The following is a 17,180-nucleotide window of genomic DNA, read 5'->3' as shown; positions in this document are numbered from 1 at the left end:
AGTCGTTGTTTTTATGAACAAAAGAAATAATATGTATGTAAGCATTTGCTGAATGAGTACAAACTACAGTCTCTTTATTATTCAGACGAGAATATAAATGTATATGAATTTTACATGGTGGTATTTAAAACAAATACGAGTAATTTTAAAAACTGTTTCAAATGTTTTTATGCATATGTGGTTTATTGTCAAAAAAATATTAATGACTATATTGTATTCAAGTCAATTCTAATATTCAGGTTGCCAACTGTGTAATTTTGTCTGGGGTGTCCCATATTTTGGGCGCAGTTAATTCAAAGTTAAATTGTAATATAACCCACGTATGTTTACAAGGGTGCTTTTCTGCATCATGCACTTCAATGTTTATTACATGCAATAAAATGACAGAAATGATGATGACACGCAACTTTAAACACGCTTTTAAAAATGTAATCTTAAAGTATTCTGAATACAGTACTTTTTTAAAACACATCATTAACATTTAAATATATTACAATTATACATTTGACTTAAATATTGGATAATATGTTGCAGTAATGAGTAGTATAAAATATAACTGGTGATACAAGTGTATTTTTATCGTTTAATATGAAGTCCTATACTAGTGTCCCATTCAATTAATAAGTTAGTTCAGTTCCTTCCCCAACACCATCATCAAATGACTCTCTCAGCATCCAATACTGACAGATGGTCACTTTGTTTAGGTGGTCTCTGGTGGGACAGCTGACTCAGCACACTGGCCATGTGATTTAGAAAGGCTGTAGAGAAAAAAAACTTTCCAGGACATATAGCTTCAAAAGGCCTACACATCCACAATGTGGCAAAACAAAGCCTGGACTTATTGACCATAAAGGACACAATGTCCTGAGTGCTGCATCCACCCCCAACTACCCACAGCTCTCCGGCCTCACTATACAAACAGCGTGGACGATTTCAGCAGCTTTGGTTGCGTCTGCAGTTCCCTGCCGTCCTGGGCTATTCAGCTTGAGACAGCTCAGGGAGCATCCAGCCCCCGAAGTCCATACAAAAGTCCACAGTGACAGGTCACCTTCCATTCACCCACAGGGCCCATTCAGGTCAGAGGCTTTGTCAGGCCCGACCCCCACGGCAGCCCAATCAGGAAATGTGACAAAAGACCTTCACAGTCTGTCTTAATTTCTTTAAATGGGCAACATCAACAGGGCCTCGTTTCATTACGTCCGGGATTTTTCCTTTCCCTCCTCAGATACGGGCTCGATAGCAGATCGATCCGCGGAATTTCTGTGCGTCGAGCGCGGAAAGGCAATGATGACATTTCACAGTAATCTACCTCCTGATTATACGCAGCGGCTCAAAACAAATGCAATTCCGCCCGTCCTCCGCCCGCGAGCCTCCACTATAAGGAGGAATCCATCAGGCACCCGAGCGCACGGACTAATCAGTACGTTGAATTGCACTGGCCAGCGGATTCCTGCAGGATTTAAACCTGCTTGGCCGAGGCGGCGTGGACAGCCGGCGCCGGAGTAATCGGACATATGGCGAACCCTCCGGCTCGGAGCAACAGCCTCTCCCTGAGCACGTTCACTATGCTCACAAACAGCAATTAAGAAAACGTGCAATTAATTACCAGCCGGAGACAGCAGGGGCGACACACCGATTGTTTGCCAGGCGGGAGCGAACGGCGCTTCGTACAGTACTGACAGCCAGGCAAGATGTTTTCAAGCGCTTCCATGGGAAACTCGCTGAGTGCGAGATGGTGAAACCGGCGTCGGCTGCTTCAAGGGCGTCGGCTGCTGCATTTGTTTACCGGCACCATCACATTTTGCGCATGTGGCGACATTTTTATTTTTTTTTTGTATATGTCCTGTCACAGCTCTCTGAAACATGACTCTCCCTCACACGTACATGCTCCACAAATGGCCGCCTCACACCCGTTTATATCACTTTTCAACGACCAGAGAACCATTTCTCAAGGAAATGACTTACAAAGTGCACAAAACAAAGGCAGGATTGTTGTCGCATCGAGGCACTAATGAAAGTTAATGCAACATGACAAGATGCTAATGCAACATAATGTTGCTACAGTCTGGAGGGCCTGTGCTGATCTTTCGATCCTGACCTCTGAAAGGACACGACAACAAGGCAGCCTGTGCGCTAATACTGCTTCTTAAGAGGATCAGCGCTCACAAGATCAACTCCAGCTGGTGACAAACATTTCGCTATACTGCTCCTTTTTAAATAAGAGCTCCAAATCCTTTGCTGGTACGTCAGGGCCGGTACACGTACAGTCGTGCTGTGTTCGATTAGTCTGAAAGACGCTGAAAAAGCCTTTGAATATACTGTAGATGAGAGCCACGGTTAAGTACCTGCCATTAAGGCTGGTCCCCAGGAGATGGCACCACCACAACTTGTGCTCGGCTGGAGTGACATCGTGTGACAGCTGCAGGACCTGGTTCCTTATCCTAATTTAATTTCTTCGTATTTAAAAACACTTTTTGGACATTTTTGACAGGGCATTGCCATTTGTTTATGTCTTTATTGCACTTGTGGTAACATATGAGCTTCAATTTACCCAAAATCCAAGCTTTATAAGTAGCATGATGTTAATTATGTTAACAAATATAACTACAGACTGCTGAACTCATTTAGTTCCAACTGATCAACCTGTTAACACCGAGATGGCGTGTTCCTGCCAAGCAGCTAAAGCCAAATATCCTGTTCTGCATACTGAAAGATTATAGTGAACAAGAACTGATCAAATGCCTTAAATGTAAATGTTATAATAAAAGTCTAAAGATCAGGGTTGTTCTGTAAGGCCGTATTGGGACCATCACTGCATCTCATGCTTCTCTATGGCCTAAGAAGCATGAGAAGATTTGCCCAGCATGTTGGACACCATGAACTTTACTTCATTTGTAAATAAACAACGTGTTCCAGCCAGCGATGACAACATTCTGTTAATGAAGCCTTCCCACGGTGGGGCACTCTTTCCCCCTTCCAGTCCACTCTTCAGGCTCGTGGCCCTCCACGCATAACCAGAATGCAATACAGTATGAAAGCTTGGCAGGCACAGGCCTGAAATGTCCATTCGGATGAATAGAAGGAAACTAATTGGCCCATGTAGCTTCAGCCATTCAGTGTTCGCTTTCAGAATGGAGCATGTTGCTTTTCAGCCCATTGCAGGCTTACAGTCTGCAGATATTACCACCGCATAGCATCTTCACAATGAAGACAACCCTGGATGTCCAAAAATGTCGAGAGGTCTCTTCACTGGGAGTCTGAGGAGAGGTAAAATATTCCTCTCCGACATTTCCCAGCTAATTAATTGGCAGACTTTAATATCTAGTGGCCTTTGGGACCTCGGTGACAGAATTTTGCCTCTGACACCTCCAAAGAGCCACTACAACCTCTGAATAGAAACGCCAAGTGGGAGGGATGTGAAGAGTGTTACCCCCTACCAAGAGGTAATTACTGGCTCTCTCACTTCCAGAAGTTGTGTCTGGACTGACGGCGTGTTATTCCTGGGTCCTGGGTCTCCTGCCTAACAACCATCAAAAACTAATGAGGCTCAATGTTCAACATGTTTTTTAATTGAATCCGACCTTTAGATCCATCTTGTTGTGCTGAGGTTCTGATTTAAGCATTTGTTTGAGCACTAAACTGCTAAATATATATACTATAATTATTACAGTCTTGTCAGTGCCACACCTACACAGGTGTGTCCCATGGTGTCCCTTAACTGTTCATACATATAGTCATCTATGTACCACTAAATATAAAGTGTATACATACGTGTGTGTGTGTGTTGGATGGATATATATATATATATATAAAATATGTGTGTGTGTGTGTGTGTGTGTGTGTGTGTGTGTATATATAATATATATATGTGTGTGTGTATATATGTCTCTCTCTCTATATATATATATACATAAAGTCTATATATAAATATTAATCATGTATATGATTATATGATTATGATTTATAATATTGTACATATTACCTCTGAGTTTTACTCTACAAATAGCAAAACTGTGGTACCTGTACAATGCCAATAAAGGTAAACTTAATCTAATTTAGTAAAAAAAATTATGCATACAAAGAGCAACCAATTGTCTCATGTTTGTATTTTAGTTATATGTTGTCACAAAAAGTCATTTGATGTTAAATGTAAACTGGATGTGGAAGAACTAAAGTTTGAGCTCCACCAGTTGTTCAAGAAATACCAGTCAGCTGGGATATCTGGTAAAAGAGAACATTTCTGCAACGTAGTAAGCCTTGTTGGGGGGTGGGGGGGTCTGGCGAGCTATGCGAAGATGAAATTTAAGCTAGCGTGTTCCTGTCTCTCCCCTCCAGGGCCTTGTGTGCAGCTCCTCTGCATTTTGATACAAGGGTGGAGAAAAAAAAAAAAAAAGAAATATGGACATGTGGATTCAATAAGATGCAGGACAGCAATGTATGGTTTTCCACACCGAAAAAAAAAGAATCAGATGCATGGCCAAGTGCTGAAAAATAGCAAAAAGTAGCGATGGCAGGCTTTGTAAAGACAATTTCACACTATTCTGTCTTTTACTTCATGACTGTATTATGGTGACACTAATGCAGCAGCAGATTTTATCAATGAAGCATGAGTCCCAAGCACCAAGCGGAGAGAAGCGAGGACACTTGCCGTCACACATGGACATATACTGCCACCTGTTGAATCAGTTGGGAGCCACTGGCAATACCACTTACATTCACTAAAAAGCTGAAATATAATACAATACACACACACAAACACACACATATATATATTTACTCATAAATACTCATAAATACATACACAGTTGTAGGTTGTTTACATTATAGAACAAAACTGAAGACACAAGGACTACGAACTAACACACTTGAGGTTATGTAATAATCCAATAAAGTAGCACACAAGGCAAAACGTTTTTAGGCTGGTAGTAGCCTAGTGGGTAACACACTCGCCTATGAACCAGAAGACCCAGGTTCAAACCCCACTTACTACCATTGTGTCCCTGAGCAAGACACTTAACCCTGAGTTGCTCCAGGGGGGGACTGTCCCTGTAACTACTGATTGTAAGTTGCTCTGAATAAGGGCGTCTGATAAATGCTGCAAATGTAAAGTTTTACATTTGAGGCCCTCCAAAGCACGGAGAAAGCAGATTCCTTAAACGTACTTCATTCTCTCCTGCTACTAAACATGTTTCTTGCCTTTAGTCTCCACAACCACCACAGAGTAGGTGCATCCAGCTAGTAGAGTACATATGAAAAATGAGCCTTAAATCTTATCTTCCAAACCCCAAAACCTCAATCATTTAATCATTACCCACTAGAAGACCCAGGTTCAAATCCCACTTACTGCCATTGTGTCCCTGAGCAAGACACTTAACCCTGAGTGTCTCCAGGGGGGGACTGTCCCTGTAACTACTGGTTGTAAGTTGTAACTCTGGATAAGGGCGTCTGATAAATGCCGCAAATGTAAATGTAAACCTGCGCTTCCTGATTCCGACACAAGAGGTCGCTGTGCGCAGAAGCGCGCACCTGCAAACCGGGCGCAGTATTCTTAATATGAATAAATCTAAAACAAGACCTAACCATTCATCACATTATAACGTCGTTTCATTTGCATTATGCATACGCAAAGCTGATTTTCGCCGATCACGTATCGCATGTTTATGGTCGGCAACCCCGAGGCCAAAAATTCGAATTCTGTTCACTTCACCAAAAAATAAAATAAAAAAGGACAATTGTCTTTAAATGGCCTTAATCAACATCAGCACTTGCTGCTGATGGGGGGTCTTCTTTACGCCCGCCGGGTATGATGCGGTACCCGTGAGGGCACGGGGCCTGTTCGTGCTGCATCCAAAAAAAAAAAAAAGGCACGCAGGCGTCCCGTGATCTCCAGTCCGCGGTATAAATGATGTGAGGGAAGTTCTGCCGGTTCCTCCCGGTGCTGCCAGCAGCAGGCCAGCCTCCTCCACAGCCCCATGACTCCATGCGCGGCGCGCAGTACGGATGATGAATAAAGCCGGAGCCCCGCGCAGGAAGAAGCGGCGGGAGCTTTTACTCTGCGCTTTTGCCGTGGGGCTGCTCGTCTTTTGCTGCGTGAACTTCGTTTTCCACGTTTCTAAAGCTTTCGAGCCCCAGGAGCCGTCCAGAGTGCGTCGGGATGCTGGTACGTGCAGTTCCTACACTGGTAACAATAACTATAATTAACAACTATAACTGTTTATGGGAGTTTTTTAGTCCTACTATTATTATTATTATTATTATTATTTTGATCGCAGAAAACGAGACCGAGTGCGTCTCGGGAGCCTCGTCGGAGTTCCCGGAGGGATTTTTCACGGAGCAGGAGCGCAGGGACGGCGGCATCGTCATCTACCTCATGGTCGTGCTGTACATGCTGCTGGCCGTGTCCACCGTGTGCGACGAGTACTTCCTCCCGTCGCTCGAGGTCATCAGCGAGCGTACGTACCGCCACCACCCGCACCCCCCACGCAGGCGACACGTTTGTAAGCGGCGACGCCGTGTCCCCCTCCGTCCGCAGGCCTGGGCCTGTCGCAGGACGTCGCCGGCGCGACCTTCATGGCAGCCGGAAGCTCGGCCCCAGAACTCGTCACCGCCTTTCTAGGTAACTACAGCTATGCAGTGGACCAAGGGTGGTAGTAACCATGGTGTCCCTGAGCGAGACCCTGAGTGTCTCCAGGAGGGGGGGACTGTCCCTGTAACTATGGATACGGGCGTCTGGTGAAGAGGGGGTGCTCTAATTCCTTCCCCCCAGGCGTCTTCGTGACCCGAGGAGACATCGGCGTGAGCACCATCGTGGGATCGGCGGTGTACAACCTGCTGGGGATCTGCGCGGCGTGCGGCCTGTTGGCCCCAGTGGTGCGTGCGTTTGCCCTCGAACCCGGCGCTCGCTCGGCCGTTTCTTGCCGCCACCGACCCGTGTTCTCTCCCCGCAGGCGGGCAGGCTGACCTGCTGGCCCCTGTTCAGGGACTGCGTGGCGTACGCGGTGAGCGTGGCCGCCGTGATCGCCATCATCTCGGACAACAAGGTCTACTGGTGAGCGCCGCGCCCTCATGCATGTTCATGTTCGTGTTGGCTGTGATGAGTAAACGGCTTTGCGCAGGTACGACGCGGCCTGCCTGCTCGCCGTGTACGGCCTGTACGTCGTGGCGCTGTGCTTCGACGTCCGCCTCAGCGAGTACGTGATGCGCCGGGTCAGCCCGTGCTGCGCCTGCCTGGCCAAGGGCGACGAGGAGCGCTCCGAGCAGCCGCTGCTGGCGTGGGACGGCGCCGCGGCCCGCTCCCGGACCGACAGCGGCGTGTTCCAGGACGAGTCCCGCTTCTCCCAGCTGTCCCTCAGCCTCCACGGGTTAAGCGACGCCAGGGACGGTACGAGGTCACGCCGGCGCACTCGCCGACCCCTCCTTTCCCAATTTAAAAGCTCTCTCTCTCTCTCTCTCTCCAGAGCAAAACGTGTTTTCCGTGCCGGAGAACGACTGCAGGAGGATCCTGTGGGTGCTGTCGCTCCCGCTGATCCTGCTGCTCTTCCTGACCGTGCCCGACTGCAAGAGGCGCTTCTGGAGGAAGTGGTACATGGTGACCTTCTTCATGTCCGCCGTGTGGATCTCGGCCTTCACGTACATACTGGTCTGGATGGTCACCGTAGTAGGTAAGGCGCGTTCCCAGGCCGAACACAGTCACATGTTTGGCTCGCACATTCCTGGAATTCCATGTCCTGCGGGGATTAGCATCATCCCCATCCCAAGGCGGACACAACTCCCCACTGGCTCGGGATTAAGGTCTACTTTGCCCTTTGGGTTGCCATGAGAAACCATGTGATGCCAGTGGATGTAGTGGAGCATAATAGGATTATTATCCCGCTAGTCACCATAAAAGCCTCACATGGGAACGGAGGGAGAATGTCGGCATTATGCGAGACGCTGCCGTTCCCGCCCAGGTGCACTGAAGCATCCCGCTTACATTCAGGGCATGTCTACAGGGGGTCACGTTACGAGGGAAGACTTTTCTTTTCTCTTCCCAGGACAAACTCTGTCTATTCCGGACACAGTAATGGGCCTCACTCTGCTGGCTGCTGGGACAAGCATTCCGGACACAATAGCCAGCGTCATAGTGGCCAGAGAAGGTAAGAGTCAACCAAGCAAGCAATCAATCAATCAATACAAAGTAGTGGCCTAGCGGGTAAGGAAGCGGACAGTACTCAGTAGAACAGTACGGAACAACCCTTCCTCCTCCGGTCAGCACCGGATTCCCCCGGGCTGTTCATGCCTCAGTTCTAGCGACGTGTGAGATACAGCCAGTGAGATGAGTGTACAGGGTGGGCCATTTATATGGAGACACCTTAATAAAAGGGGAATGGTTGGTGACATGGTTGGTCAGAAACTTGTAAATAACTCATGAAAGAATAAAGTAACATTGTTTTTCTTGTGAAATTACCAACAAATTTGACGTGTCACATGACCCTCTTCCCATTGAAAAAACAAAAGTTGGATCCAATGGACAACTTCAAAATGGCCACTATGGTCACCTTGAAAAGTTTGCCCCCTCACATATACTACTGTGCCACAAACAGGACGTTAATATCACCAACCATTCCCATTTTATTAAGGTGCATCCATACGAATGGCTGTACATGTTGCTGACGTCCGTTGGGGTTCTATGGGGGTACCAGCTGACCACTTGGGGCCATGGAGGTTACTTTATTGTCATCAGCAGATTTATACACGTACAAAGTGCGATGAGACAAAGTTTTCCCACGGCCCCGGTGCAATACCAGTGAGGTGCTGAAGTTATCAAATCTCATTCATCTCATTTGAGACATGGGCCCCATGGGGAGAATGGGAGGTGGTCAACATTTTGAGTTTGTGTGTTGCGTGTGTTACCGGTTTAGGTAAAGCAGACATGGCGATGTCGAACATCGTGGGATCCAACGTGTTCGATATGCTGTGCCTGGGTCTGCCTTGGTTCATCAAAACGGCATTTGTGGACACCACGTCACCGGTGGAGGTGAACAGCACGGGTCTGGTGTTTACCGCCTCAGCGCTGCTGCTCTCCATCGTCCTGCTGTTCGTGGCTGTGCACGCCAACCGATGGAGACTGGACTGGAAGCTTGGAGTCGTCTGCCTGGTCTTTTACATCTTGTTCGCAACACTGTCCATCCTCTATGAATTGGGGATCATTGGGAACAATCCTATTCAATTATGCAGCGACTGACCTCTTGCCAAACATTCTTGGTTGAAGTGGACCATCTCAGTTAGGTGTAAAAAAACCAAAAAAAACCCTTGATCATAGAATGGAAATCAAATAAAAAATGTAAAAGCAAAGCTGCTCCTTCGTCTGTTCCCAAAATAAGACTTTTCCCCCCAAATCCCCTACCACACTGAGGTGAGTAGCAGCTTCTGAATGATGGGAACGAATCCCGTTTAATTGCCACAGCCAGTGGCCACTATCACATAGTACAAAGTAAGCATAGCCGACAAGTATGCAAAGCACCGCAAATAGCAGCATTTACTCACGAGGACAGAACAACTTATTTAGATTATTGCTGGTCATTTGAAAGCAGCCCAATGACAAGACGCTGCAAGTGTGACCTGTTTCAGCGACATTTCCGCTGCCATCAACCCAGTTAAGACAGCAGCTACCACACCGTTTACTTGCTGGCGAGTTACCAGTTTCAACCAATAGAGAAGACTTCACCGCCATTGGTGAAGCAACATGAATTCCAAAGCAAACATGAATTCACACACTTTAAAAATTAAAAAGTTTATTTCAGCATTCAAATAAACTGGTGAAAACACAAATCTAAAAAGGGCTTACCAAAAAAAAGGAAAAATAAAATTTATGGTACATAATCCTTATACACATCCAGTTACTGAGGCTGGTGATTTCAGTGAGCCTGTTGTACAACAGCAAAGATTTATGGAAAAGTATTTTTTTTAAAAATAACAAAAAAAACAATGCAGAAGGCGATGGGCTTTAGTAACTACAGTCTAGGCAATTCTGTCAATACGAACGTCAACTTCTCTTCCATTGATTTTGGTGCCATTCATAAGCCTGCACGCCTTTTCTGCACTTTCTGGGCAGTCAAAACGGACCGTGCCGCATCCTTTTGACTTGCCATTCTCCATCTTTATTTCAGCAAACATCACTTGACCTGAAAGACAAAAGAAAATGATCAAAGCCTAATTCTCTCTACGACTAACCTTGCAATCCATCGTACAACTGAAGTGCTCACCACAGTGACCGAATTTCTCCTTCAGCTTCTGCCATGTAAGGTCATACGAGAGCTGAAAATGAGAACATGATTAATAATAATGGCAAGTCTTGAATGACAATAATGCAGACAGGACACTTGCAGAGTACTTACATTCCGCACAAATATCTGGCATCCTGCCTTTGATCCGGACCCTCGGTCCGACATTCCACCACCCATGTGACCAGAACCACCTCCATAGCCCCCAAAGCCACGGTTCATTTCCATGCCTCCACCCATCCGGTCAAAGCTGGAGCTCATGCGGTCCATGCCAATATTCCCCATGCCACCCCCTAAAAAGCAATCAGGGACGACCATTATTAGCTCAGACAAAAAGTAGCCAAACCCACAACAGATGGAGGGCAAATGGGTTCTGAAAGGTTAGTCATGTGAGGATAATGTACCTAATCCAGACCCCATTGGACCCATGCCTGAATTCCCCATGCCTCCTCCAAAGCCTCCCATCCCTCCTCCTGATGGAAAGAATGGGAGACAATGACACAACGGCACTGCAAATCCACTCGCACAAGCTCACGCGTGGAGGAGAGGTGGGGTAGGAAAGACGTGCATTTACATTCATTGCCTGTGGATTTCATGCAAGTGAATTTTGATGGTGGAAGAGCTGGAAATGTAGCCAACTGATTTCCCGCCTCCCCAAAATATTCCCCAGATGGGGAACACAAACCAGCTGCATTCCCAGCAATTCCTGAGTGGAAATGGATCAAGCCTGTGATGAGTATTTGTGGCAGTCTGAACTTCTCCTTTAGGCTACACTGAATGTTTCATCTAAAGGCAATCAGAATTTGAACAAGCTTTTGGAGACAAAACCTTTGAAAGCCCTACACAGATCACCATGGAATCAAGTGCTCAGTAAACACACGCAGCATCAGTCAGAGGTTTGGACACACCTTCTCATGCTCATTTTTTACATTGTAAATAAATACTGATGACCTCCAAACTACGAAGAAATACATGTAGACAACAACTGTTGAACTGGAATGTTTTACATTTTATATTATTCACCTTCGCACGCTCTTGGCATTCTCTAAATCAGCTTCATGAGCGAGTCAACTAGTTCTCAGTTAACAGATATGTGTAGTCCAGAATGAATTCCTTTCCTTCTTAACGTGTTCAAGACAATCAGTTGTGTTGTGCAGAGGTAGGGTTGGTACAAAGTAAAAAGAAATGACAGCCCATTATTACTTCCAGATTTTAAGTTCACTAAATAAAACTTTCAAGAACTTTGAAAAATGTCCTCAGAAGCAGTTGCAAAGACATTTAAATTTTACATTTACAGTATTTATCAGACGCCCTTAGTCAGAGCGACTTACAAATCAGTAGTTACAGGGACAGTCCCCCTGGAGCAATTTAAGGTTAAGTGTCTTGCTCAATGGTAGTAAGTGGGGTTTGGACCTGGGTCTTCTGGTTAATAGGAGCGTGTGTTACCCACTAGGCTACTACCAGCCCCTCCATCGCTTTGATTAAACTGGAAAGGAAGAGCAGGAATTACCTCTACTGTGGACACAAAGGACATCAGACTTGTCAGCCTCAAAAACAGCCCATACAAATGAAGCAGACACATCTCAACTTCAACTGTACAGATGAGGTTGTGTGAGTCGGGCCTTCATGGTCAAATTGCTGCAAAGAAACCACTTCTGGGGAGTGTTGCATGGGCCAAGAAACACAAGGAATGGACGAGTCTGACCAGTCCAAATATGAGATATCGGTTTTCACCTGCTGTGTCTTTGTAAGGGGAACAAACTATTTCCACACGTGTGGTTCCAACCATGAAGCATGGAGGAGGAAGTCTGGTAGTATACTTAAGGTACACTTAAGCATCATAGAAACCACAGCATTCTGCAGCGACATGCCAGCCCTTCTAGTTTTTCCCAACAGGCTATGCCAGGCCTATTCGACCAGGTAAGAGTGATTGAATGTTGCATCAGAGAAGCAGGCCTCCACAGTCACCTGACTTAAACCCAACTGAGACTGTTTGGAATGAGTTGGGTTAGTGTTAACCCCAACTCCTTCAAGGCTGCTGGGAAAGCATTCCAGGTGACGACCTCATGAGGATGAATGAGAAAATTCCAAGAGTGTGCCAAGCAGTCTTAAAAGGAAAAGGTGGCTACTTTAAAGAATCTAAAATATATAGCATATTCTGATTTGTACAACACCCTTTTTGGTTAAGTACATAAATCTGTGTTTCTTCATAGTTTAGATGTATTTTGAATGAGAAGACGCATCCAAACTTTTGAGAGGTACTGTGTGTATTATATAAAACTCACCTAACCCTCCAAAACAGTCACCAAAAGGACGGCTCATGGACATGTCATTTCTTCCAAAATCACGCTCCATGCCCCCCATTCCAGACCGGTACAGGTCTGCCAAAAGAAAAAATTACAACATGTGCACGCAACACACAAACTCAAAATGTTGACCACTAGCATACCTCCCATTCTCCCCATGGGGCCCATGTCTCGACCTCCAAAGCCACCCATGCTGCTCATGCTATCCATGCTACAGAAACCACCACTCATTCCTAATGGGAGCAGATAAAGATGAGATGCAATACAGGATGGCTGATCAAACACACAATCCTTTCATTTACAATGCAAACACATTTAAAGAAATTATTAGGGACAAGATTGAGATGAGGGAAATAATTAATACAATCGTACCTCCCATTCGGTTCATGCCACCATATCCAGGCCCATCCAAAGCTACAAAAGCAAATTAAAACTCCATCTCAACAATTACAGCAAATATCAATAATATTTACATTAATAATTAAGCAATAAATAATGAATAAACACACACCAATAAATAAAACAAACAATAATTTGTTCATTTATATGGGAATAAATGCTCTTTTGATCACTGATAAAACATTAATATTGCAAACCTCCAGGAGCCATGGAGCTCATTCCCCCACTCAGCCGATTGGCATTAATTGGTTGTCCACCAGGACCAAGACCCATTCCAATGCCTCCAAGACCCCCTGTGAAGACATTCACATTATTAAGTCATTCCGTTTACAAATGTTACGATTTCAAATGTGATTGAATCTCACTTGGTAACTGTGGAGATTTTTCAGCAGGACGGAAGTCATCAGGTGGAAGAGATTTATCATCCTGCAAAAAATGTATTTGTTACTTGTGATGAGACATTTCTAGAATACTTGAGAAAACTCCTTTAAAACATTTAGAAGCAGTGTATACATTGAAATGACAAACTTTAGTTCACTTAATATTAATTATAAATCAGTAGGAAAGTCCAAAACATCCTTACCATTTTGACATGCATGGGCCTATCGAACAGCATCTGACCATTGAACATAGCTTAACACCACGGTTGAGGAAACTGCACTAATATAGAGTGGGATCAAGCACGCATCTGTATTCAATCCATCATCATGACAGAGAGAGAAATAGGTTCTGTGAGTGTATCTGAAGGATACAAATAGCCTGGACAGCTTCCAGAGGTTGCTCAAAGGTAACGGTCCCCATTCCTCGACTCTTTCCATCTTTGTCCTCCTTGACATCAGCCCTTTTCACAGTTCCAGCCATACCAAAAACCTCTTTTAGTTTTTTCCAGCCCACTTTGAAATCAAGCTGTGTGCAGAATGCAAAATATCCATTAAAAGCACATTCACACAAATCCTATCAGTCACTGGATAGTTAAATTAGGTGGGGGGAAGAGAGAAGAAGAATAGGGGGGGGGGATAATAAAAAAAAAAAAAAAAAAAACTCACATTGGCAACAAAGACGGTAGAGCCAAGTCTTCCAGACTGAAGGAAGTTTATTATCTCTTGTGGAATGTTGGGGTTATTAGCAATGGAAGGGGGAAGGTTCATCACTCCCGGACCTACATCCTGACCTCGTCCTCCAGAGTACATTCCTCCGGAGCGCTGTAGTACTCTCCGAGCATGCTCGCCATCAGGGTCCTGGGAAGTCAATGAGGACATTAATTCCACTGAACGCTGCAAAGTTTTCCAGCAAACTAATTCATTTCACGACCCTTACCTCCTTGATATTCAGAGGTCTGCCATTCAAATCATGCTTGTTCATGACTTCTATTGCTTTCTTCACAAATTCCTCATCTTTAAATTCAACAACACTGAATGAGAGGGGGAAAAATTATTATTTTTTCCAAACACGAGTGAGATTGTCTGCAGCTCAGTATTTCCAATATCTTACCCGCAACCCTGTAGGCCAAATGAGAAGGATCCAATTTTCAACAGCACCGCATTCAAGGGAAGGCAAGGCAAACAGTTAGCGATTACAGCAAAAAAAACAAAAGAAATACACATTGCTATGGTGATCCGTAATATTGACTGGACAGGTTTGCCTCTCCAATTCATTATAAGACAATAACTTGTCTATTATAAAGAAAACCAAAAATAAGATATGAAATGGATAAAGTCTGAAGGTGAATAGTGAAAAACATATGTTTTTATGAAGACAATTACACTTGCAATTTGCACAATGAATTAAATTATTAACATTTAAATTAGCAAATTATTAATTTGTAAAAATTGGGAAAGATCACAGAAGGATAGGACTGCACAGGGTGCTGAGTTACAAGAGGAAGCAAGCTGAGTGTGTGTGTGTTGGGTGGGGGGGTGGTGCCCTTCACATAGAATCAGGCTAAACACAATTTTGAAATTGGAGTATAAATCATTAAAAAGCACCTGCTAACAAAAATCACATCACTGTTTTAACCTTTGAACAAATTGAAACTGCCAAACTTTAAAGCTACCAATTGAAAATGCTACACAATTAACTTGTGCATTTACAGTAATAAATTCAGGATGATTTTCCAGAAAAATAAATAAATAAAATCACCAACAAACCAAAGGTCAACAGCCAACAGTGACGGGCTCCAACCACAATTCCTTTCCAAGTTTAGCAGCAATTCAGATATAAAAACACCTGAGATGTCTTTGCCAGAGAGAACACAAAAATGAAACTGCGGAGGGTACTTAAAACCTCGTGCAGCAAGTCGTCCACATCACTTACCCTTGACTTTCCTTCAGCATCCTTAAAGAGCTCCACGTATGTAACCTCACCAACTACATGAGACATACAAAGGGGGAAATACCAAAGAAAACAATGCATTTCAGAAAACCAGTAGTCTCTTCACAGTCGGCCTTGGTACGACGCTACAAGTTGAAAAACCCCATAAGGGAGAAAAAAAATTAATAATAATGATAAAATCAATACAAAATCAACCAAGACCAACATTCCAACAAAGACCACCATGCTGTACCAATCAGTTACTGAAACACCCATCAGCCATTGACAAAGAATAACAGAGCAACATTCAAGTTCCCCACAAGTCATGACACTGTGTGTAAGGTGAACGTCTACCCTTCCAAGCCTTCAGAGACTATGAGTTCCAGGCAACAATTATTATTCATTTGGTCATCGTTGTCACCTTACAACAGATACAACACAATTAATTGGTCTATGATACTAGCACATGAGGTTACATTTTTGGAGCTGCCAAATGTCAGAAACTAAGATCTATACCAAAAACATCTTTGTCGGGTAAATTCACACCACAACTGAATAAAAGTCCTGCCAGGAAGAATAAGGGAAAAATCCCACCAAGAAATACAATCTCTTTTTCCAGCTACATCATCATAAAACACTGGATTTGTGGGGGGGGGGTCCTAAAAGAGAGAGAGCTGGTTTGTGGATTGTTAAACCTCTAGATGGTTTACCTTTCTCTCGCATTAGATCTTTAATCGCCTGCCACTTCATATCGTAAGGGATATTGCTAATGAACACCCGGTTTCTGTGCGCGCCCTTCTTGTCTCCGGAGCTGGAGTGCCTGTCTTTAGAGTAGGGATGAAACCGGTTGGACTTCCTGCCTCCAGATGTCTTTTCTTTAGTCTCCTGCTTCTCTTCCTGCACCTCTTCAGCTTCACTGTAGGAGATGGAAAAGGGAAGAAAACAAAAACAGATGAAAAATGCAAAACACATCTGTCACATAACATGTTAATTAACTCGCAAAATCCTTATATATAACTAGAAAATGCGTTTCATACTGTATATTATTTCTACTGAAATGTATAAAAGCATCTTGGCGACAGACACTGCGACTGGGGGTGCGCAGAGCCAACAATGGCCGACTTTAGCAGGCTAGCGGGTATGAATGAGATTTCAGTCACAGGCGCACACACGCTTCTGTTAGCTGCAAAATGGGAACGTGAGGGTGATACAGCAAAGGAACTGCTTTATTATGACTCGTTTGTGTGTAAATGAAAGCCTTTGGGATGGCAGCTCCTCTATTTCGTATTAGCATTTAGTGCTTAGCATAGCTAACACATCTCAATATAAAAGCTAGAGCAACTATCAATCGCAGATTTGTGCAAAAAAAGGAAACTCTTATACAATAATTGTAGGATCAATTAGTACTGCACATTAGACAAAGAACGCTTGCTGTGACCAAAATCGTCTCCATTTTAGCTAGATTAGCAAACATGCTACGACGGCTACACCCCAAACACGTAGCGAACAAGAATGACACTTTTACGTTTTAACGCCATTGGTGTTCTCCTCCACGGGCTCGTCTTCCGTTTCTGTGCCGACAACGGGCCCGTCGTCCTCCAGGGTCTCCTCCGGTTCCACTTTGATTTCATCCATGACCGAGACTTCGTGACAAGTGCCGACAATGCCCGATCTCGCTGCGCAGTTCAAAATCGGCGACGCAGCTCGCCGCGCGTCCCTCTTATCGCGAGACGGAGCGAGACTTGGCGGGAGGCGGGCGTGCAGGGAGCGGGTTCGCGCCGCTGTGAGTATTATTCACGATCCGAATCCATGAACACTATCATCCCCACGAGAAGCTTTTACTGATGTTACAAATACACGTGCAGCTATCTACATGTCCAATGCTCACGTTCTATTTGTTTTC

General features: G+C 44.6%; 2 protein-coding genes across 3 annotated transcripts; one reads left to right on the top strand and one right to left on the bottom strand.

Annotated features, from left to right (window-relative positions):
• Positions 1-5,902: 5,902 nt before the first annotated feature.
• Positions 5,903-9,337, top strand: slc24a5 (solute carrier family 24 member 5). The gene is made up of 9 exons (XM_028956742.1): positions 5,903-6,160; positions 6,273-6,452; positions 6,533-6,616; positions 6,767-6,870; positions 6,948-7,048; positions 7,116-7,381; positions 7,458-7,661; positions 8,034-8,135; positions 8,901-9,337. Exons 1-9 carry the CDS (start codon positions 6,001-6,003, stop codon positions 9,221-9,223), a joined length of 1,524 nt encoding a protein of 507 aa, XP_028812575.1. The 5' UTR covers positions 5,903-6,000; the 3' UTR covers positions 9,224-9,337.
• A 419-nt stretch (positions 9,338-9,756) lies between these two features.
• myef2 (myelin expression factor 2) lies at positions 9,757-16,999 on the bottom strand. Of its 2 annotated transcripts, XM_028957019.1 has the most exons (17): positions 16,803-16,999; positions 15,988-16,193; positions 15,281-15,333; positions 14,459-14,466; positions 14,285-14,378; positions 14,014-14,205; positions 13,720-13,873; positions 13,551-13,600; positions 13,333-13,393; positions 13,165-13,260; positions 12,941-12,982; positions 12,712-12,801; positions 12,548-12,643; positions 10,667-10,735; positions 10,377-10,555; positions 10,245-10,296; positions 9,757-10,163 (listed from the first exon to the last, which is right to left on the bottom strand). In XM_028957019.1, the coding sequence occupies exons 1-17, from the start codon at positions 16,910-16,912 to the stop codon at positions 10,000-10,002; spliced, it is 1,716 nt and encodes a 571-aa protein (XP_028812852.1). In that variant the 5' UTR covers positions 16,913-16,999; the 3' UTR covers positions 9,757-9,999. The 2 variants fall into 2 exon arrangements, with proteins under 2 accessions (XP_028812852.1, XP_028812853.1); XM_028957020.1 differs by lacking the exon at positions 10,667-10,735.
• Between the last annotated feature and the right edge of the window lie 181 nt (positions 17,000-17,180).

This window comes from Denticeps clupeoides, chromosome 16 (genome assembly GCF_900700375.1).
Source record: "Denticeps clupeoides chromosome 16, fDenClu1.1, whole genome shotgun sequence".
NCBI classification, from domain to species: domain Eukaryota; kingdom Metazoa; phylum Chordata; class Actinopteri; order Clupeiformes; family Denticipitidae; genus Denticeps; species Denticeps clupeoides.
Note: the sequence above shows the minus strand (reverse complement) of the source record. Positions and strands in the feature narration are given on the sequence as shown.